Source organism: Raphanus sativus, chromosome 1 (genome assembly GCF_000801105.2).
Source record: "Raphanus sativus cultivar WK10039 chromosome 1, ASM80110v3, whole genome shotgun sequence".
Taxonomy (NCBI): Eukaryota; Viridiplantae; Streptophyta; class Magnoliopsida; order Brassicales; family Brassicaceae; genus Raphanus; species Raphanus sativus.
The window spans coordinates 24,293,217-24,314,837 of record NC_079511.1 but is presented as its reverse complement, the minus strand read 5'-3'; the positions used below and the strand labels follow the sequence as shown (position 1 = coordinate 24,314,837).

At 36.1% G+C, this 21,621-nt stretch overlaps 3 protein-coding genes across 3 annotated transcripts; 1 reads left to right on the top strand and 2 right to left on the bottom strand.

The window, feature by feature from the left end:
* Positions 1 to 359: 359 nt before the first annotated feature.
* On the bottom strand, positions 360 to 4,314 carry LOC108849362 (uncharacterized). Its single transcript, XM_018622911.2, has 4 exons — positions 3,805 to 4,314; positions 3,664 to 3,731; positions 1,426 to 3,549; positions 360 to 1,350 (listed from the first exon to the last, which is right to left on the bottom strand). Exons 1-4 carry the CDS (start codon positions 4,312 to 4,314, stop codon positions 360 to 362), a joined length of 3,693 nt encoding a protein of 1,230 aa, XP_018478413.2.
* Positions 4,315 to 15,429: 11,115 nt separating this feature from the next.
* LOC130497750 (uncharacterized) lies at positions 15,430 to 16,051 on the bottom strand. Its single transcript, XM_056990852.1, has 4 exons — positions 15,862 to 16,051; positions 15,744 to 15,815; positions 15,541 to 15,628; positions 15,430 to 15,448 (listed from the first exon to the last, which is right to left on the bottom strand). The coding sequence occupies exons 1-4, from the start codon at positions 16,049 to 16,051 to the stop codon at positions 15,430 to 15,432; spliced, it is 369 nt and encodes a 122-aa protein (XP_056846832.1).
* Positions 16,052 to 18,232: 2,181 nt separating this feature from the next.
* Positions 18,233 to 21,384, top strand: LOC108838722 (probable disease resistance protein At1g15890). Its single transcript, XM_056988556.1, has 2 exons — positions 18,233 to 19,573; positions 19,676 to 21,384. Exons 1-2 carry the CDS (start codon positions 18,421 to 18,423, stop codon positions 20,983 to 20,985), a joined length of 2,463 nt encoding a protein of 820 aa, XP_056844536.1. The 5' UTR covers positions 18,233 to 18,420; the 3' UTR covers positions 20,986 to 21,384.
* The last annotated feature ends 237 nt before the right edge of the window (positions 21,385 to 21,621 follow it).

The following is a 21,621-nucleotide window of genomic DNA, read 5'->3' as shown; positions in this document are numbered from 1 at the left end:
TATTTCCATTATTATTTAGTTATATTTAATGTACTTAAGTTTTTTAAAAGAATATATGTTTTCTATTTTTACCAAAAGGATGTTTTATATATCCAATTCTTATAGTCATTGAAACCAAACGTCCACTATATTTCATTGAAATAATGTGGTTTCCAACCACAGGTACTCTGCATCAGTTATTTTTTTTTTAACTCTTGAGAAATGTTTGAATGAAGAAGTAACACACCCATGAAGCCAAAGCTTCGCAACATAGACAGGAAACAAAACGATGAAAAACATAAAACAGAAACAGGGGTCACGGCCTAAAGCACTACCACCCCTACACCTTATTCGACCTCCAACTGTCAAGAGACCCATCTTCATCCTCGTGACCTCAAACCTTCCTCCACAAGTAAGCTTCGTAGCCAAGAAGGACTCCCTTGTGCTACATAGGATTGGTACCTCTTTTGTTCTGTTACGCTCCTTGCAATCTTAAACGCCACCGTGTTTGCCCTTCTCGACACCGATTCCAGTTCCCATTCACGACTACAGTTCAGAACCTCTTTAAGCTCCTCACCGTATGCTCGCAACGTTGGACAAGACTTTGGCTTATTTACCGAAGCCACCAAATCCCTATCCTCCACCTCAAAAGATACATTATGCAGCTTAAGCGAAGTCATACTCTCCACAGCCCATATAAGTCCCAAGCGTTTAGCCTCCATGAGTGATGAGACACCATTAAAAGCTCTTCTACTATGTAGAACAGTATCACCACTACTGGTTCTAACAATCCATCCCATACCAGCCAAATTCGTCTTTCTACACCACGAGATCCCAATATTGCACTTCAGTCTTTCTCTTTCTGGAGCCCTCCACGTTGAATCAACCTTTTTGCATTGATTCCTCTTAGCTTCTTCCGCCTTTGCTACACCCGTTATTTCAGTCCATCGTGTAGCCTCCTCCCGACACTTTGCCACTGTATTTTCTGCTGCATAATCTTTCCCTTCAAAAGAGAAAGCATTCTTATTCTTCCACAGCATCCATAGTATCCAAGGAAAGACCTGCCGTAGTTCTTTTGGCACTCGAGAATCTTTCCCAATACTCAACAAGTAGCTAAAGTTTTCAAACAGAGACCTGTTCTCAAAACCTCGTTGTGGAAACGGAAAACCTGATGCCGCCCACACCAGGCTAGCTGCAGGGCAAGAAAACAGAACATGGTTAATGGATTCTCCATCATCTCCACACCTTTGACACCGAGGGTCAACCTTCATCCCTCTTGCGATGCACTCCTCTGAAACCGCAAGGGCATTGGACAATGCTTTCCACATGAACACTTTGATCTTTGGAGTAGTGTTCACTGACCAAACTTGGCTTCACAAATCATTCAGAGATGGTTTACTATGTGCCTCAACTATTACAGCAGATTTATCAATCGAACAAGCTAACCAGTACCCTGACTTAACAGAGTATACTCCCCATATGTTGTGTACCCATTCGTATGAGTCTTCTTTCCCAAAAGCAGGTTTCATCTTCATGATCAGCTCAATATCACTTGGGAAGAAAACCTCCTCCAGCTTCTCTCGGTCCCAAGATCCTGTTTGAGTATTGATAAGGTCACACACCCTTAAATTTACATTGAAGAAAGTTTGTTTCCTCATAGGTGCCAAGGGTTCTTTATCAAAGAGCCATTTGTCAGTCCAAACCATAATGCTCTTGCCAGACCCTACATTACTTCTTAGCCCCTTCACCAACAGCTCTCTACCAAATAACATGCTCCTCCAAGCGTAGGATGGTCTGCTCCCAATCTTTGCATCTAAGAAGTCACCAGTAGGATAGAATCTGCTCTTTATCACTCGTGCACACAGAGAGTTTGGGTCCATTAGGAGACGCCAACCCTGTTTAGCCAGCAGGGCTTGATTGAATTTTTCCAAATCCTTAAAACCCATGACCCCATCTTTCTTATCAAGACACATCCTATCCCAAGAGACCCAATGCATCTTGTTTTTTCCATCTTGTGCATTCCACCAGAAATTAGCCATTGCACTTGTAAGCATTTTGCAAGTAGTTTTCGGGAGTTTAAAAACCGACATTGCAAACACCGGCATGGCCATAGCCACAGACTTTAGTAGTACTTCCTTTCCACCAGTAGATAAAAAGAAAGCATGCCACCCTTGAAAGCGAGCCGTCATCTTCACGTGGATGTACTGCAGTATAGCTACCTTGGAGCCACTAAAGCATTCCGGTAATCCCAAGTATTTTCCGGTACCTCCTTCATTTGTTATCCCAGATATCTCTTTGATATTCACTTTCATTCCATTCTCCACTTTACTTCCAAAAGTGATGGCTGACTTTGTAAGGCTAATCATCTGACCAGATACCACCTCATACTCCTTAAGAATCCGACAAACCACACCACACTCTTCCTCATTAGCTTTTAGCAACAATAGGGAATCATCCGCGAAGAATAAATGATGTATCGCAGGACCATCCGCGGAGAATCTAATCCCCGATATCTCACCTCTTCTCTCTGCTTCATTTAACTGATGTGATAAAACTTCAGTGCATAAATCAAAGAGGAAAGGAGACAGAGGATCTCCTTGTCTCAACCCTCTACCTGGTAAGACTTTCCCCTGTTCCTCACCATTGATAAGCACCGTGTAGGAGACCGAGCGTACACAGAACATGATCCACTCTCTGAACTTAGCGTGAAAACCCATCGCCATCATCAAACCTTCCAAGTAATTCCACTCAATTCTATCATACGCCTTTGACATATCAGTTTTTATTGCCATAAACTCCTTGGATATATGATCATGCGTCCTCAACCCATGTATCATCTCGTGGGCAATGATGATATTATCTGATATCAAACGCTCCGGAACAAACGCAGATTGGTTAGGCGACACAATGTGCTCCAAAAGTGGCTTGATCCCTGAGACCAAAATCTTAGCCACAATCTTGTATAGCACGGAACATAGACTAATCGGTCTCAGATCAACCATTGAAGTAGGATTTGTGATTTTTGGAATCAAACATATCTGTGTGAAGTTCCATTCCAATGGAAACACACCAGTACTGAAAAAAGCCTTAACTTCTTTCACAATCTCCATTCCGATAATTCCCCAATATTCCTGAAAGAACAGTCCATTCATCCCATCACTGCCTGGAGCACTGGACTGTTTGATTGAGAAAACAACCGATCTCACTTCTTCATCAGTGACCTCCCATATCAGCTTACGGTTCATATTCTCTGAGACCCTAGGCGCTAGACTAGCAAAGAAACCCATAACCTCATTCGACGCAGAAGAAGAGAAGAGCTTTTCAAAGTAGTATGTGGCAATCTTCCCCATTTGAGGGAGCGAGCTCTGATCTCTACCTTCATCATCAACAAGCTTTGACAGATGGTTCTGTTGACGACATGCCTTTACAGAGGCATGGAAGAAACTGGTGTTGTTATCTCCCACCACTAACCATTTGTCTCTACTCTTCTGCACCCAGAATTCTTCCTCTTCTTGAAACGCTTTATTGATCTCTGTGTTTAACTCACACACACACACTCCCAACAAGGGGCTGTAGAAGACGTTTCCAACTCCAATTTATGTCTTAACTTCTTCATGTGTTCATTTGAGTTAAGATGATTGTCTCTTTTCCACTTTCCAAGAGACTTCCTAACAGCTCCTATACTGTCCACTATCGATAGGTTCCCAATCCCTCTGGCTCTGTTCCATGCTTCCCCTATCGTTTCTTCGACTCTGTTTTTGCCCACCATTCGTTTGTCAAAACGAAAGTCAGATCTTCTACTGTCCTGCTCACACATCAATTAACCATAACTGGTCTGTGATCCGACCCTAGCCTTTCCATGAACGTCTGTGTTGAGTTCTGAAAACTGTTTCTCCATTGCTTGTTTCCAAAGCAACGATCAAGCTTACACTGGATATACTTCTTATATCTTACTCCTGCCCAAGTAAAACTATCACCAAACCCAGTTAGTTCCTTCATCTCGCAGACCTGGATCATTTGAGCAAAATCCAGAAAAGAATTATCTCCTCTGATCGGAACTCCAATCTTCTCTCCATTGTGCAAGATATCATTAAAATCTCCCAACAAACCCCAACTCTCCTTCCTCCCAGCTCCCAGCCTCATTAACCTTTCCCAAACCTTCCTCTTTCCTTGCTGACTTGGCTCACCATAGACAAAAGTAACAAAGAAGCACTGTCCTCTGTACCTTATGCAGCAATCTATGATATTCTTATCAGCAAATTTCACCTCCACACTGACTTCCCGCTTCCACATTAGAGCTAATCTCCCCGACAAACCAATAGGATCCACTACCATTACTCTATCGTAACCCAACACAACTTTCAAATCAACTACTTTGTCTTTACTTTGCTTAGTTTCCATCAAAAACATAATCTCAGGGAAAAAGATTTTACGTATCTCCTTGAGACGGGGAATTGTCGAGTCTTGAGACCGTCCCAAACCTCGACAATTCCAACTCAGAAGTCGCATTAAAGATCGGGCAGTCCCCCATTTGGGACCACCTCAGATTTTGACCTTCTCGCAACTCTTGTAAATTCTCCCGCCACAGCTTCAGCTCTTCTTTTAGCAGCCTGTTTAACAACAGACTCCCCTTTCTCCTTCCCCGTAACATCCTCTCTCTCCGCACCAACCAGTTTTGGCTTAAACCTCCGCATTCGCTTTGGTGGCCTGTATCGTCTTCCTCTCTTTATTCTTGAAGTCCCGGAAGAGTTAGCCTCTGCATATCCAGAGATAAAATCCGTTGAACATTCAAAAAATTCAGGATGAAGTGGCGGAGCAAAGTCAATCATATATACATCAATTCTCCTCCACATTTTTCAATTTGATCCTCTGCATCAGTTATTATCCACCAATCTTTATTTAAATTACAAAAATTCTGATTGATACCCTGACAGCCGAAATTAGAAAAAAAACGTACATCAATCATATATGATCCTTATAATTATAGAATAGCTGCCCAAATACAAATTCTCAACAATAATCCTGATTGTAAAGTTACATACCATGTAGTACACATGTTGCTCCATGAAGAGTCGAAGACCCTGAAAATCTACGGAAAGAACATATTCCTGCTCCTCCAAATCTCCTAGTTGTAAAATCTTTTCATTTTTTTTACCAAACATCACCAAATAGTAAGAACATGTTAGTGACCAAATGATACATCCTTTGATTTTTGCCTATACGGGCAACATATAAAACGTTAACGTTGAATTTCATATATAACCGGTAATGAGCATATTTGGCATTTATTGTCGGATAGCTGGCCACTTTGCCATGAGACCAAAATACAAATTGTTTTAATTATGTATTAGACATGGGTTGTACTTTTCCATCATTTTCATGTTCATTTCTCTAAACTTGAGATCGCAACCACAAAGAAAGAAAATATAAATGTGAATTCTTTGTGGTTTAGGTATGATAAAATAAGAAAAAATAATATCATAAATAGATTTTTTCTTTTGTGTTCTTATGATTTTTTCTATTCATACTTGATGTTTACATTTTTATTAGATAGTATACTTTTACTAAGTTATATTTTTTACTAAATTTTTTCACCAAATTAAACTTATATTATGTATTTTTATCAAATTATTATTGTTTTATTTGTTATATCTTGTTGCTTTTAATTTTCAAACTAATTTGTAAATCTTTGTTTTGGTTATGTATTAATCCTTGTTATAACTTCCTTCGATTTCTGTTAATTTATCTAAGTTCAAATTTGGTGGCAAAGAAAACAAATAAATTTAATTAGATTCACTCTTTTTTCATTACCGTAGATTTGATTTAACGTGAGAAAACAATATTGTAAATTTATTTATTTTTATTTTTTGTTCTTAGTTATGATTTTTCTTTATTTATCATTCAATTTTATGTTATGCATTATATCATGTAATTTTCATTAAATTTTTATTTTGACTAAACTTTTCAACAAACTTAAGCTATACTACTACGTATTTTTATTAATTTTATTGTTTTTTTTTTACTTTTACCTGCTTCTTTCTAATCTAGGTTTGGATTATATATTAATGTTGATGTGATTTCCATCATTTCTTTTTTATAGGATTAAATTTGGTGGTCAAAAAGATAAAAATAATTCATGAGATTAATTCTTTGTTTTTTTGTTGACATAAGTTTTGATGAAATGTGAAAAACCAATATCGTAAAATATTTTGGAGAATTTGCCAAATAAGACTCAAAACTTGATTTTAAATGCAAAAGTATACTCAAATTTTAATCAAATTCAAAACTAACATAATTTTTTTTTGAAATTACAACAAGCCTCTTACGACAAAAAAAAACCAGAATTCATTTTTACGAATATAACTCCGGAAAGTCTTCTGAGTTTTTGTAAGTCTTCTGAGGTTCTATAAGTCTTCTCGAAATTTGTTTCTGGAAGTCTTCTCAAATAGTAGATCTTAAAATAATTTATAAATTTTATGAAAAATATTTTGTTGGGGGAAAAACTAAAATCATGTAATTATATACATTTGTAAATTATATAAATTAAGATATAGTACAATTGAAGTACAATTGAATTGTTTTCAACATAGATGAATGAATATAGTGAGTCATAGTATTCTTTGGTTTAGGGTTTGGTAACATATGTTGTAGTATTGTATGTTTTCTTAGGGTTCGAATTTGGAAAATTAATATTTTTAAAAATATTAAATTTTGACATACATGTGTTCAATTCTATATGTAATAAACACTTTTAACTTGAATTTAAGTTTAATGAAGTGTTTAGTTAGTTAACTAAGATTAGGGTTTATATTTAAGGTCTAAATGACTTCATAAGTCTTCTGATGAACAGTATTTACAGGTTTAGACGACTTCCATGAAATTTTCTGATGAATAGTATTTACGGGTTAGAAGACTTCCCTGAAATTTTCGGAATCGAAAATATTTGACCTAAATGAAATTTTTGGTCTCCGTATAAAAAAAAAATTTACACATTTTTTCTCTTCCTCTCGAATGGTTGCAAGAAAAAATGTAGTGTTTTTCATTTTAAAACTCTCTAACCTCTCTCTAATCTCTTTGACTTGAAAACACTAAATTTTATATCAATTTCTCATTTTTGTCTCATGTCTTTCTCACTAATTTATCTTGTTTGTAGGTTTTTGATCACATGGTTCTCATCTTCCACTCCTTTAAAATAGATCTAGAAATTTTAGATATGTATTTTTGATGTCTTGCATATTTCCATTGTTTTATCTTCATATTCGCATGCATTTTGATCATCTAGAATAGGATTTAGGCATGTTTATGTTGCATTTTGCATACAAAAGTCTTTATCAGGTGTTGGAGTACCATATGGAGCATTTGGGATGCATTGGGGACTCAAAAGAGGCAAAAGGACTGATTTAGAGTCGACCAAAGCCACAGCGGCCTCACCCCAGCGGGTCCCGTCGGTCGCTGCGACCTCATCACCTGGAGCGGCCTCACCCCAGCGACTCCCACCACCCGCTGCGACCTCACCAGCCTGGAGCGGCTTCACCTCAGCGGCCCGTGCCGCTCGCTCGTCTTCTCCGGAGCGACCCGTCCCAGCGGCCCATCCTGGTCGCTGTGAATCATCAACTGGAGCGGTCCCGAGCCAGCGAGAAGGCCAGCTCGCTCGTCTCATCTGCAGCGGCCGTGCGGAGCGACCCCTCCTGGTCGCTCCGAGCCCGTTTCATCTCGAACTTAAACATTTCTCAGGGGCATTTTAGTCATTTTTATGCACGTTTTTCTGTTCTAAAACCTAAGTTTAAGTATTGTGTAAGCCACCAGAGGCTAATCTATCTTTTGTTACTTGGTAAACATCAAAAACTATTGGAGATTTCATCTTTTGGATCATTGATTCTCTTGTTCTTATTTTATTTCTTGTTGATTTCTGTTATTTCATCTCTGTTTATGATCAATCTGAAACTCAATATGAGTTTAAGAATGATCATGAACTTTAGTGAGTAATCCACCATTGAATTCATGGGTTAGGAAGATTTAGGGTGATTAAGTTAGTTCTAGGATGTTTTAGTATAAATCAAGCCTTATTCCTTGCCTAGGAGAGTATTCGTAATGCATCTGTTGAGTTGGCCTCTCAAAAGTTGATCTTTAGACATCTCCCACCCACAAGGTGTTCGATGATATGTCTGAGTCAACTCTCCTAAGCTCTTAACACACTTTACCAAAGATATTTGTTGTTAAGGGTGTTAAGATAGCCAATAGACTTGTTTGTTAATGATTGCTTTTATATTATTCAGCCAAAGACATTTAATGTCTGAAATATGTTAGCAAATGAGCATTCATCTAGACATAGAGTTTGTTTAAGATTGTGTCTAAGCTTAAGGTTGATTAGTTTGATTGATTGTTGCCATCATTAGTTCGAAGCTTGATCACCCAAGGTCTAAATTCCTATACCCATGAGTTCTCCTTTCTCATAAAAGAAAGTTCATTGATTTACTGTTTTTATTGTTTAGTTATTGCATTTTAGGTTCTAGAAATCATCAAATCATCGATTGCACTTAGATTAAGGAAGTACTTGCATTCTTGGTGCTTTGAATCCCTTGGAATTGGTTCGACATTTCACTCATATTACAAAATTTGTTTTAGGAGCCTTGAAACTCCTAGCATCAATTTTTGTGTGTTCTATAATAATATTTTTATTTAGTTTTCCACTCATTTTCTATGTTTTGAAGCCATTTGAACATTTTTGGATATGTAGGTTTTTCAGATCTTAGTATGAATTGCAGGTTTTTCAGATCTAGAAGGCTTTGGAAGACTTCTGGAAAGTCTTCAAGAATATAATGCACTAGAAGACTTCAAGACTTCCTTGAAGTCTTCTCCTATGTTTCCTCTTTCATAACAAATCTGAGTATTTTGGTAAGTTTTCATTTCTGATTTTTTTTTCATTTAGTAACCTCTTGTTGCATAAAGCTCTTATTTTCTTCTTAAACTAAAATCTTCAACCTCTTTCTAATCTCTTTAAGCATGAAAATACCAAATTTTATATGAATTTTTCATTTTTTGTTTCATATCTTTCTCACTAATATTTTTTTTGCAGGTTTTTAATCAGATGATTCTCATCTTCAACTTGGATATGTATTCTTGTGTGATATATAAAAGTATATGTATCTAATCTTCCATTCATTTTCTCTGTTTTGAAGTCATTTGAACGTTTTTGGATATGCAGGTTTTTCATATCTGGGTTTTGATATGCATGTTTTCAGATTCGGGAGATTTTGAAAGACTTCTCGGCACTCTTCTAAAATATAATGCATTAGAAGACTTCCAAGAAGTTTCCTAACAGAGTCTTCTTCAACTTCTCCTCTATCATAACATATCTGAGCGTTTTGGTAAGTTTTAATATCTGATTTTTTTTCATTTAGTAACCCTTTGTTGCATAAAGCTCTTACCTTTTGCCAAAACTAAAATTCTCCAACCTATCTGTAATCTCTTTAAACAGGAAAACACAAAATTTTATATCAATTTCTCATTTTTTCTCATGTGTTTCTTACTATTTATCTTGTTTTTGTAGGTTTTTATCACATGATTCTCATCTTTAACTCCTTAAGAGGTAGATCTAAATTTTTTGGATATATATTATTGTGTGTTCTTTAAGGTAGATATATCTAATCTTCCACTTATTTTCTCTTTTTGAAACCATTTGAACATTTTTGGATTTGCAGGTTTTTCAAATATGAGTCAGACTTTGGAAGACTTATGGGAAGACTTCTCAGAAGTATTCTAACATATAATGTGCTAGAAGACTTCCTAGATGTCCTCTGACGAGTCTTGTCTTATATCAAGTGGATTCTAAGCCTGTCTTTGTGGAGGATTGATCTATAATAGTTTGTTTGTGATCTGTCTTGTGATTTCTATGTGTACTCTTTTAGTTGTGATTTTTTGTGAAAATTTGAACAGATATTAATGAAACAATTTGGTAAATATGTTCACTGTTTACAATATTATCTTGCCAAAATTACTTGACATTATTGAGGTTGTTGATACAACTTCAATAGCAAAAAACAATAACACAAAAAATTAGTCAAATTTATTACAACAAATGGAGAAGACTTCTCAATAAAACTTAGTCAAGTTCACAAAAGAACAAGCATTAATAAATTCAAAGATAGAACACTTTCACTAGAAGTCTTCTTGGGAAGTTTTCTAGAAGACTTCTTGGAAATCTTCTAGGACGACTTAAATTTTAAACGGGATTTTTAAGGAGGAAATTAAAAATTAAGAGGAAAACTCAAATTTTAAGTGAAAATTAAAATTTCAACTTTCATGAAAGTTAAATATATATATATTCTATGATTTAAGAAGACACATTAAAACATATGACTTTGATATTCTTTAAGTTACTTAACACTTTTGAAAGCTAAAAGAACACATTTTGAAGTTACTTAATAAATTTACAAAAGCTAACGTAGAAGACTTCCACAGAAGTCTTCTCGGATCAGCTACAAACTTTAATAAAAATGAATGTTGGTAATCTCATAAATATCACCAATTAAGTTATAAATTTTATTCAGTATCCCCAATATTGATTAATATACATGTATTGACAAGAAAATATTAAAATTCATTATAGCTTTAGAGAAAATGAAACTTTATTAAACATTGACGCATAAAACTTCCGTGGAAGTCTTCTGGTAGACTTTCTAGGAAGTCATCCATGTGGATCATTTTTGCAATTGAAAATTTACAAAAGAATACTTCCAGAAAATTCTACTCTACAGTGGACTTCTTTGGAAGTTTTCCCTTGTAAATATTAGTTTACTTTTGTTAACGATAAAATTTCAAAAATACCAGAGAAGACTTTCCGGCAAGTCATCTAGGATAAACAAGTTAGTTTTGCATTTGACCGGATTGTGTAAGAAATTTGATTTTTCCTAGACGACTTATAAGAAAGTCGTCCAGTAGAAAAATAATACTTCGATATTTAACTGTAGTTACACGACTTCCATGTAAGTCATTTCATGTTACTTTTGCAATTGATAAATAAAACATAAATATTTAATTTTATCTGGACGATTTACATGGAAGTCTTCTGGTAGAAGACTTACACGAAAGTCTTCTATAATAACCAATATTTGATCAGAATCTCGGAATAAAACCCTAAAAGACTTCTGTGTAAGTTTTTTATGAGAAGACTTCCGTGTAAGTCATCCAGATAAAACTAAATATTTAAGTTTTACTTTTCAATTTCAAAAGTAACCTAAAACGACTTACATCAAAGTCGTCTAATTATAATTAAATGTTCAAGTTTTATTTTTATGCTGTAAGTCGTCCAAGTTTTAATAAATCTAAAATTAAATTTTATTATTTTTAATCATAACCAAAACTTTTGTTTTGGAAAAATATTTTAAAAACACACATAAAAGAAAAATTAATTTTTCTTTAAATTCAGAATATATTTAAATATTCAAACAAATAAAAAACATAAGTAAAAAAAATAAGCAAATTTGATGTCAGAGTTATAAAAACTTATGATCCTCATCTTGGAGCTACAAATAAATAAAAAACTATTTTCTTCTTTTTTCTGTGAAAATTAGAGTATTTACACTTTTCTCTCTTTGAATTTTCAAAAATTAAAATAAAATAAAATTTAATTATACAGTCAATTACCTGAGCCAATTATAATAGACTTCATGTAAAAAAAACTTTTAGTGACTTAGATTTATATTGGGAAAATCGCATTTTAAACCCTCAAGGTTAACAAGAGACGCACTTTAAACCTTGGCGCTTAAAACCTAACACTTTAAACCATCAAACCTACAAACCTAACACATTTAACCTCTAAACTGTCCCCCGTGTTTCCACCGTCGAAATGTTAAACGGAACAGTAAACGGAGTTTACAGACATATTAACAGACGTTTTAAATAAAAAAACGTGCTAAACATGTGCTCTATTAACTTGACGAAAATCAAAATCAAATTGGAGATCTAGGGTTCATAACTCAAACCCGACAAAAACAGAGGAGAAACAAAGGAGACAACGAAGGGAGAGGAAGAAGACGAAATCGAATGCTCTTTCGAAATGGGGTAAGCTTTCTTTTCTTTCCATATATCGATTTTGGGTGTTTGATGATTGTTCACTGTGTTCTAACATTTTTTTCTTTTCTCTACTCTACAGAGAAGGGTCGATGATTGATTTGAGAATCCACGTCGGTGGAACTATGGAGAAAAAAGACGGTGACTACAAGTTCATGGGAGAGTTGTTTGTAACTTCTGTGCGGTGGGAATTGTATGACATCTCTTGGGATAAATTTGTACGCTTCAGCAGAGAAGATGCAAAGATTAGTGCTCCAATAAGATTTGTATGGTACAAAGATATTGCGAAGGATATGAACACAGTGAACTATGTGTTTGAAGAAAATCCTGATGATATATTTATCTTGATATGTCTTGGCAAAGAAGCTGGTGAGATCGATATCTTCATTGAACATGATGTCTCTGATGTTAGATATTATGAAGAAGAAGAGCTTTCAGAGAGCGATGGAGAACAAGAAGTGGAGAGGCCAATAGAAGATGACGAACCTGAGCAATCAGAGGAAGAAGGTGAAGAGAATGTGGCTCCTCAAGCTGATGAGAATGAGACTGAAGAAGGCGAAGAGAATGTGGCTCCTCAGGCTGGTACAGTTGATGAGAATGTGATTGAAGAAGGCCAAAAGGAAGAAACAGCTGATATTGGTGATGAAGGGGTTAAAGATGCTGGAGATGGTGATGAAGACGAAAGGTTTAGGGCAGTTTTTGAAGAAGGTTCTATGGCAAATCTTGGAAAAGAAGCTTATCAAAATTTGGAAGAAAAAGAAGCAGCTGAAAGAGAAGCAGAAGAAAGTGATGAGGAATGTGTGTTGGAAGAAGATGCTGCTTGTCCAGATACACCAATAGGATCAGAGGAGGAGTGGGAGCAATGGGATGATCCAAAAGGGAGAAGGAATGGAAAGCCAAAGTTCCATGGCGATTTGGAAAAACCGCCATACATTTGGTTATTCCAGAAGTTTAACTCAGGTTTGGAGTTCAAAGACCAACTCCTTAGATACTCCTTGAAGACACAGTACGATGTGAAGATGGCTAGGTCGGAATCAAACAGAATTGCTGTTGTTTGCTGCGGTAAGAAATGCAAATTCAGAGTATACTGCTCCTTTGAACCACCTATCAATAAATGAATTGTTAAGGTCTGCCATATACGTCACAATCATGGCAAATCAAGCAGAGTTTCAATGCTGAAGCAAGGCGTCATTGCAGGGTTATTTAGAGAAGAAATACGCAGGAATATTAGCTTACAAGCTTCTGTCATCAAAGACACAATCAAGGAGCGATACAATATTGTGGTTCCACTTTCAAAGTGTTATAGAGGCAGGCGAATTGCCTTGGACTCCATATTGGAAGCGCAAACAACTCAGTTTGGTAAGCTGTGGGATTATGAAGATGAGCTCAAGCGAACGCACAGTGGTATCAAAACTGATCTCTGCACTATCATGAAAAATGGTGTGGAAATGTTTGATTGTTTCTATATCTGTTTCGAGGAGTTTAGGACTACTTGGAAAAAATGTTGTAGACTAGTGATTGGGTTGGATGGATGTTTTCTGAAATGGGAGTTGACTGGTGATTTGCTTGCAGCCGTTGGGAGAAATGCAGATAACAGAATGTATCCAATTGCATGGGCAGTAGTTAGAGGTGAGAATAAAGATACTTGGGGCTGGTTTGTGAAGAAGCTGAAAGCAGATTTAGAGTTAGGAAATGGAGAGCAGCTGGCTATTATATCTGATACGCAGAAAGGGCTAGTGATTGCGATAGAGACTGAGCTTCCTAACGCTGAACATCGTATGTGTGCGAGGCATATCTATGCTAATTGGAGAAAACAAGGATTCTCAAGGTCAGAATACAAGAATCTCTTTTGGGGGGTGGCGTACAGCTTTACAGAAGGAGAATATGAAGAGCGAATGAAGCTGCTCGAGGACTATGATCAAACAGCTTGCGATGCTCTACTAGCAACAGAACCACGTAGATGGTGCCGTGCATTCTTCAGTGTGGAATCTCATTGTGCAGATGTTCACAACAACTTATCCGAGAGTTTCAACAGGACTATCAAGATGGCCAGGTCGAAACCAGTGATTAATCTTCTAGAGGACATACGAAGACAGGCTATGAGAAGGGTATCAAGAAGGTTTATGAAAGCTGAGAAATGTGACACCTTTGTCACACCAATTACAATGGCGGTATTAGAGAAGGCTAGAGTTGCTAAGCAATATTGCTCGACACTACGCAGTAGCAAGCATGTGTACGAGGTGAATGAGTTCGAATGTGGTTATACGGTGAATTTAGCAACTCACCAATGTGCTTGTCGAAAATGGGATCTAACTGGTATACCGTGCAAGCATGCTGTGTGTGTTTTGGATGATAATGAAGATGATGCAACGAGGTATGTAGCAGAGTACTACTACACGAGTGTCTTGAAGACAACATACGAAGATAACATCAAACCTGTGAATGGAGAGAAGTTCTGGAAGAAGACATACAAGACTCCAATTGCCGTTCCTGAAGTACGTAAACCACGAGGACGTCCAAAGACCAGAGACAGGAGAAAAGAACCGTTTGAAGACCTGAAAAATGCAGGAAAATCAACAAGACATGGAAGAATTCCACATTGCAGCCAATGCAAGCAAGCTGGTCACATTAAAACAAGTTGCAAGAATGAACCTGTTGCTGTAGAAGGACCAAAGAACCGACGGGGCCGACCTCGAAAGCATCCAAATGAGGTATATTATCATCTGTTTTGCTGTCTTTCTTGAAGCCATAAATTGTCTCAAAATAATGATTATGTTTCAGGACCATCCGAAACCACCACCAAAGCCAAAAGGAAGAAAGAAAACAACAGTGTCTGTAAGCAGCTCTCAGCCTGTACCTTCAACTGATAACAGAGTGGTTGATGTAAGTTCTAGTGCTCCTCAACCTTCGTCCTCAACAAATCAGGTCAAGCCACATGTGAAGAAGGCCCCTACAGGGCGACCACTGAAGATAAGGAAAACTGCTACCATTCCATATGGTGTTGGGACATTTTGGAGCCCTTACACTGATCGTCCTTTTGAAGTTTTTGGCGACCGGGTTTATGATAGGTCTAACCTCAACCCACAAGACCCTAACATCCAGCCTGCTCAAGGCGAAAGCAGCCATCCTCCAACAGAAGACTAAATTGTTTGAATTTTCGACTTGTTTTGGTGTTTGATATTAGCATCTATTTCGTGTTTGGTAGACTCTATTATCGGCTATAGACTCTTGTTTTTACTCTATTATCGGCTTCAGACTCATGTTTTGAACTTCATTGTGTTAAACTTTTTCTTTGTTATCATAATCAAGAAGAATCCAATGCAATTTTTAACTTAAAAATAGTCTTACAAAACACTGCAATAACAAAGGAACAAAGTCTTACACATCCACTACAAGCCTTACAACACAATAACAAAAGAAAAGTCTTACACATCCATTACAAGCCTTACAACACATCCACTACAAGCCTTAAGACAACAACATCAGTACTTGGACATCACAATTATCCCTCCCAAAACGATAGCAAATCCGACCGAGGAGGCCACAAGAACATTACGAAACACATCACTCCTCTCACCTAGTATCAACACTTGTTTCTTCAAGGCTTAACACTCTTCAACTTTTTCTTTAAATTTTTCTGCAAGTTCATTCGAAATGTCCAAGTTGGAGCCTTCATGATTTGGAGTACTTACCTTGTTCCTCAAAACGGCTAGCTCCTCCTTTTGCTCTCGGATTATGTCTCTCGCTGCCAGTAAAGCCAAATGCTGCCATCCATGTGGTTTCTCCACATCAAACCAACGAAAAAGTTACAATTCTCATACCCATTCCCAACTCGACGCCCTTTGCAACCGAAGAATCTACGCCCAGGGTTTTCACGAGTCCAAGCTCTCTCAATCTTTGCCTTGCGATCACAGTGACAAAGAACTCTATGCTCAACCGAGGAAGAAGAAATTGCACTCTGGGAACCCACACTTTGGAAATTATCGCTTTGAGACATCATCTTTCGCTCCCTGCGAGAATCTCTCTTTAACTCTCTCTTTCTTTTCCTCTCTCTCGTTTCTCCTCTGTTTTTGTCGGGTTTGAGTTATGAACCCTAGATCCCCAATTTGATTTTGATTTTCGTCAAGTTAATAGAGCACATGTTTAGCACGTTTTTTTATTTAAAACGTCTGTTAATATGTCTGTAAACTCCGTTTACTGTTCCGTTTAACATTTCGACGGTGGAAACACGGGGGACAGTTTAGAGGTTAAATGTGTTAAGTTTGTAGGTTTGATGGTTTAAAGTGTTAGGTTTTAAGCGCCAAGGTTTAAAGTGCGTCTCTTGTTAACCTTGAGGGTTTAAAATGCGATTTTCCCGATTTATATTGTTAGATTATCTTAAATCTCACAGCTTTTTTAAAAAATTAATGTGAAACTTTTGATTATCAAACTATGAAGTTAAAAGTTAAATTTTAATTATTCTAATTATTATTCAATAATTATAACATTATAAAAAATACATTTACCTTCATATAATATTACTCCGTGAAATCGCGGGTAAACACCTAGTTATAATTATTTATGTTTAAGATAATTTGTGTGTTGAGATAAATATGTTTTTTTAGCATTTTAAAATTTACAATAACAAAATATAATAAAATAAATAAATTATGATTTGTTTGACTTTATCAAGATCCATAAAGTTTGTATATTTTATATATTTTATTTTATTTTCTTAACCTTATATAAACAAGTCATGTTTGTTTGCATTCTCTACATAATATTAATTTCCTAGAAGTCATTATGTACGAGCAAGTTCTAAATGTCTATTCATATATGTGCTTAATTTGTTTGACTTTGAATATTATATAATCCAACAACACTAGAAAACACTGATTTTTTTGGACAACTTGATTTATATTATTGCAGCAGTGTAGTCATGATTGAGAAAAGTTAAAATTGGTCTGGGTACATTAAAAAATGTTAATAAAAGAACAAGACTGAGGTACATCCAATTTCGAAAGATGATCTGCGACTTATTCCTGTTCTGTGATATCCAAGTGAAGTTGCAAATTTTGAATTTTGATGACCAAAAACCAATGTCTCGTACCCAGACCTTCAGAAATTGAAAAGGAGACGAGACGTTATCATGAGTTTTTTTTAATAATAAAATTTTAAGATATTAAAAGATTTTGTGTAGATAATCTATAGATTTTTTTAAAAAATAATCTTTTTTGTAAAAGGATTAATTTAAATATAAAATAAATTATAAATTAGGAATTAGAAAATATTAAAATTGGACAATTTAGTAAATTTATATATACCATAAGTGTATTTTTCCAAAAACTTAAACAATAGTGTAGTTTTCAAATTATAATCTCATGTGAGTGTATTTCTTCAAATTTTCCTTTTTTATCCATCTTTCTTATTGAAACATAAATATTCTATTAAAAATTGTTTCATCTATGTAATCTACAAAATATGTCATTCCAAATATTTCTCTTTAGAATTTCATTTATGATAATAATGTGAAATCTATTTCTAACCAATTTAGTCATACAACTTTTATATTTTTTTCAATAATATATGTTTTTCATATTATAAAAACTATTTCAAATCAATTATTTCAAATCGTAATATTTTTATTAATATATTTGTTTGCTTTCAAAATTACTATCAATAATATTTAAATTATTATGATATATATAACTATTTTATTTTTAATATTATATTTCATAAATAAACAAAAGCGATCAATATTTTTGTACTAACATTTTTATACGCAAGTTTCCTGTAAAAAATAATTTTATACAGAACTAGATGATCAATCCTAATAGAAAAAAAGGTCTAAAAGGAATGATTCTGGGGAACCACGACACGGGTTTGAAATTTAAGAAAAATCGATAAAAATGAGATGAATTTAAATATGAGAGATTTATCTATTTTAACTAATGACAGAAAAAAAGCTTTAACAGTTTTAACATTTGTGACTAAGTGGCATAAACATTTTTTGATTTTTCACAATGCAAAATATTCCGCGCTTTAGAAGCGCATATCAAATTCTATTTATTAAATTAAAGTCCACAAACGGTTAATATTTATATAATCCGGCTGTTGTAACTCATCTCATTGTTAATATTATCTATTAGATAACAAAAGGATATAAAATTAAAGTCCACGAGTGGTTAATATAATCTGGCTGGTGTACCTCATCTCATGTTAATATAATCCAAGTGGTCTTCATTATTATTGTTTATGGATTATTGGTGTAGAGTTATTGGTCTTCTCTCGTGTCTTACTATTTTCTAATCACGTCAAGCAAAATTATTGGTGTTCATTCACCAAAGCAGTGAGTTTGGTTTTGGTTTCTTTCTGAAAGTTTGAGCAAAGATGGGAGGCTGTCTATCACTAGATTTACCATGGAAAGAAGCGGTACAGCAAGCCTGCAACTGCTTATTTGGTGATGGAAATTACATTCATATGATAAAGGCTAATCTCGAGGCTCTGGAGGGAACTATACAAGAACTTAGACGTATGCGAGTTGATCTGTTAACAAGAGTTTCCGTAGAAGAAGATAAAGGTTTGGAGCGGCTTGCTCAAGTAGAAGGATGGTTGTCAAGTGTAGAAAGTCTTGACTCTCATGTCAGTATTCTGCTTGAGGATACACCAACTGAAATCAATAGATTGATTCTTTTTGGATATTTTTCCGAAAATTGCATATCAAGCTATGAGTATGGAAAAGAGGTATCGAAGAAGTTGGAAGAAGTCAAAGAGCTTCTATCTAAAGGAGTTTTCAAAGATGTGGCCGGAATGAGACCTTTACCAAAGGTGGAGAAGAAATTTATCCAAACAACAGTAGGTTTGGATTCGATGGTTGGAAAGGCATGGGACAGCATCTTGAAAACTGAACGAAGAACGTTAGGTATATATGGCATGGGGGGAATTGGAAAAACAACCCTCTTATATGCTATCAACAACAAATTCTCGGAAGAGTTGAATGACTTTGATGTTGTGATATGGGTTGTGGTCTCTAAAGATTTGCAATACAAGAGCATTCGGGATCAGATTCTACGAAGATTACGTGTTGACAAGGAATGGGAAGATCAAACAGAGGATGAGAAAGTATCTTCCATAGCCAAAATCCTAGGAAGAAAGAAATTTATACTGCTATTAGATGATCTGTGGAGCGAGGTAGATTTGAGCAAGATTGGAGTTCCACATCCAACTCAGGAAAATGGATCGAAGATAGTTTTCACCACTCGTTCAAAGAAAGTTTGCAGAGACATGGAAGCTGATGAGGAGCTGAAAATTGATTGCTTGTCAAAGAATGAAGCGTGGGAACTGTTTCAAAATGCAGTTGGAGGAGTCCCATTAAAGCGGCGCCATCCGGATATTCCCGCACTTGCAAAAAAAATTTCCGAAAAATGTTATGGCTTGCCACTTGCACTCAATGTGATTGGCAAAGCCATGTCAAGTATAGAGGATGTACACGAATGGCGTGATGCAATTGATGTTATCAGTACGGAGAGCCACGAGTTTCCAGGTATGGAAGAAAAGATTCTTTCAATTTTGAAGTTCAGCTATGATGGTTTAAAGGATGAAAAGGTGAAATCATGCTTCCTATATTGTTCTTTGTTCCCGGAAGATTATGAAATAACGAAGGAGGAGTTGATCGAATATTGGATCAGCGAAGGATTTATAAAGGGAAAGAGAGATGAAGATGGAAGTAACAACCAAGGTCATGTTATAATTGGTTCCTTAGTTCGTGCGCATCTATTGATGGAGTTCGAAAAAGAATTCACGCCTGCTGTGAAAATGCATGATGTGCTACGTGAAATGGCTCTTTGGGTAGGGTCTACGTTTGGAAAAGAGGAAGAAAAACAATGCGTCAAAACCGGTGTGAAGCTAGGCCTTATACCAGGGGACATCGACTGGTCAGGTCTGAGAAGGATCTCGTTGATGAGTAATCTAATTGAACAGACAGCTTACTGTCCCGAATGCCCCCACCTTTCGACTCTACTTCTCGGGGATAACAAGTTGGAGGGTATATCGGGTAACTTCTTTCAGTTTATGCCAGTCCTTGTCGTCTTGGATCTTTCGTGTAACCGTGATCTTAGTGAATTGCCTGAAGAAATTTGCAGCTTGACTTCCTTGCAATACCTCAATTTATCATACACAAGTATAAGTTCTTTATCAGTTGGTTTGAAGAGGTTAAGGAAACTAATAAGCCTGGACCTGGAGTTTACCTGGATTGAAAGCATTGATGGGATAGGAACAAGCTTACCAAATCTTCAGGTCTTGAAACTATATCATTCTAGTGTTCAATTTGATGCAAGTTCAATTGAAGAGCTTCAACTTTTAGAGCACTTGAAGATTTTAACAGGAAACGTGATAGATGCTTTAATGTTGGAAAGTATCCAAAGAGTGGAGCGACTGGCGAGTTGTGTTCAACGCCTTTGGATTATCAGTTGTTTCACCAAGGTTGTAACATTGAACACGGTAGCTCTGGGTGGTCTTCGAGAACTTAATATTGAGTTGTCCAAAATCTCAGAGATAAAGATAGACTGGAAAAACAAAGAGAAGGAAGATCTTCTATGTAACAGTTCTCCATGCTTCAAGAACCTCTCAAGTATTTTTTTACGCAATCTGGAAGGTCCAAAAGAATTGACCTGGTTATTGTTTGCTCCAAATCTCAAGCATCTACATGTGGGAAGTTCAGGAAGCCTAGAAGAAATAATAAATACGGAGAAGGGAATGCGTATTGGCAATGTGCATCCTGACATGAAGGTTCCTTTTCAGAAGCTAGAATCCCTCAGTTTAAGGGGTTTGGACAAATTAAAGATGATATGCTCAACTCCTCCGGCTCTTCCATCCCTGAAAAAATTTGTTGTGGAACACTGCCGAAATCTACCGAGAGCCGCCAGGGAGAGTTTCCGAGAGCATGAACAGGAATAATGAAGTTGATGAATGAGGCTCCGAAGCCCCACTGTATATGTCATATGTGTGTGAGTGTATCCTTTCAGTTCTTAAACTTGGTTTTGGTGTTGAAAAAAAAAAAAACTTGGTTTCGGTTTTATGTTGTGCTTTTGCTTGAATGAGGCTACGAAGCCCCATTGCATATGTCATATGTGTGTGAGTGTATCCTTTCAGTTCTTATACTTGGTTTTGGTGTTGAAAAAAAAAAAGAAAAAGAAAAACTTGGTTTTGGTTTTATGTTGTGCTTTTGCTTGAATGTCACTGTTCTCAAGTTGTATTTCTCAAAACTGGAAACTTTCATTGTTGCATTTCCACTTCTCTCCAGTTTGTAACCATTTGATACATTTTCCTCAAAGCTTTCATTTGTGTGTTTTCTGATTCATGGATCTCTAACTCAAACTATGACGCAAAACATCACTGTTTATAGTAATAAAATGACAGTGGCTGAGCATTCGTCTTCTTCGGTTTCTGCAGCGGTTCAACGTCGTCGTCGGCTTCGGGTATCATGGTCTGCCAAAATGGCTTTCAAAAATTGTTATGTACCTCTTCAAATTATAACGACAAAGGAGACATATTTGAATGATAACAACCTGTCATCTGGATCAGCGATGGGGA

What these genes read in the sequence shown, in the direction of transcription:
- LOC108849362 (XM_018622911.2), bottom strand. Translation starts at nt 4,314, where the DNA reads ATGGTAGTGGATCCTATTGGTTTGTCGGGGAGATTAGCTCTAATGTGG. An exon ending in GAACCTATCGATAGTGGACA is followed by an intron (nt 3,550 to 3,663) that starts GTATAGGAGCTG and finishes CGTCTTCTACAG; the next exon opens with CCCCTTGTTGGGAGTGTGTG. An exon ending in TCTGTTAAGTCAGGGTACTG is followed by an intron (nt 1,351 to 1,425) that starts GTTAGCTTGTTC and finishes TGATTTGTGAAG; the next exon opens with CCAAGTTTGGTCAGTGAACA.
- LOC130497750 (XM_056990852.1), bottom strand. Translation starts at nt 16,051, where the DNA reads ATGATGTCTCAAAGCGATAATTTCCAAAGTGTGGGTTCCCAGAGTGCA. An exon ending in TGGGAATGGGTATGAGAATT is followed by an intron (nt 15,816 to 15,861) that starts GTAACTTTTTCG and finishes CATGGATGGCAG; the next exon opens with CATTTGGCTTTACTGGCAGC. An exon ending in TAGCCGTTTTGAGGAACAAG is followed by an intron (nt 15,629 to 15,743) that starts GTAAGTACTCCA and finishes TGTTGATACTAG; the next exon opens with GTGAGAGGAGTGATGTGTTT.
- LOC108838722 (XM_056988556.1), top strand. Translation starts at nt 18,421, where the DNA reads ATGGGAGGCTGTCTATCACTAGATTTACCATGGAAAGAAGCGGTACAG. An exon ending in GGAGAGCCACGAGTTTCCAG is followed by an intron (nt 19,574 to 19,675) that starts GTATGGAAGAAA and finishes TGTTCCCGGAAG; the next exon opens with ATTATGAAATAACGAAGGAG.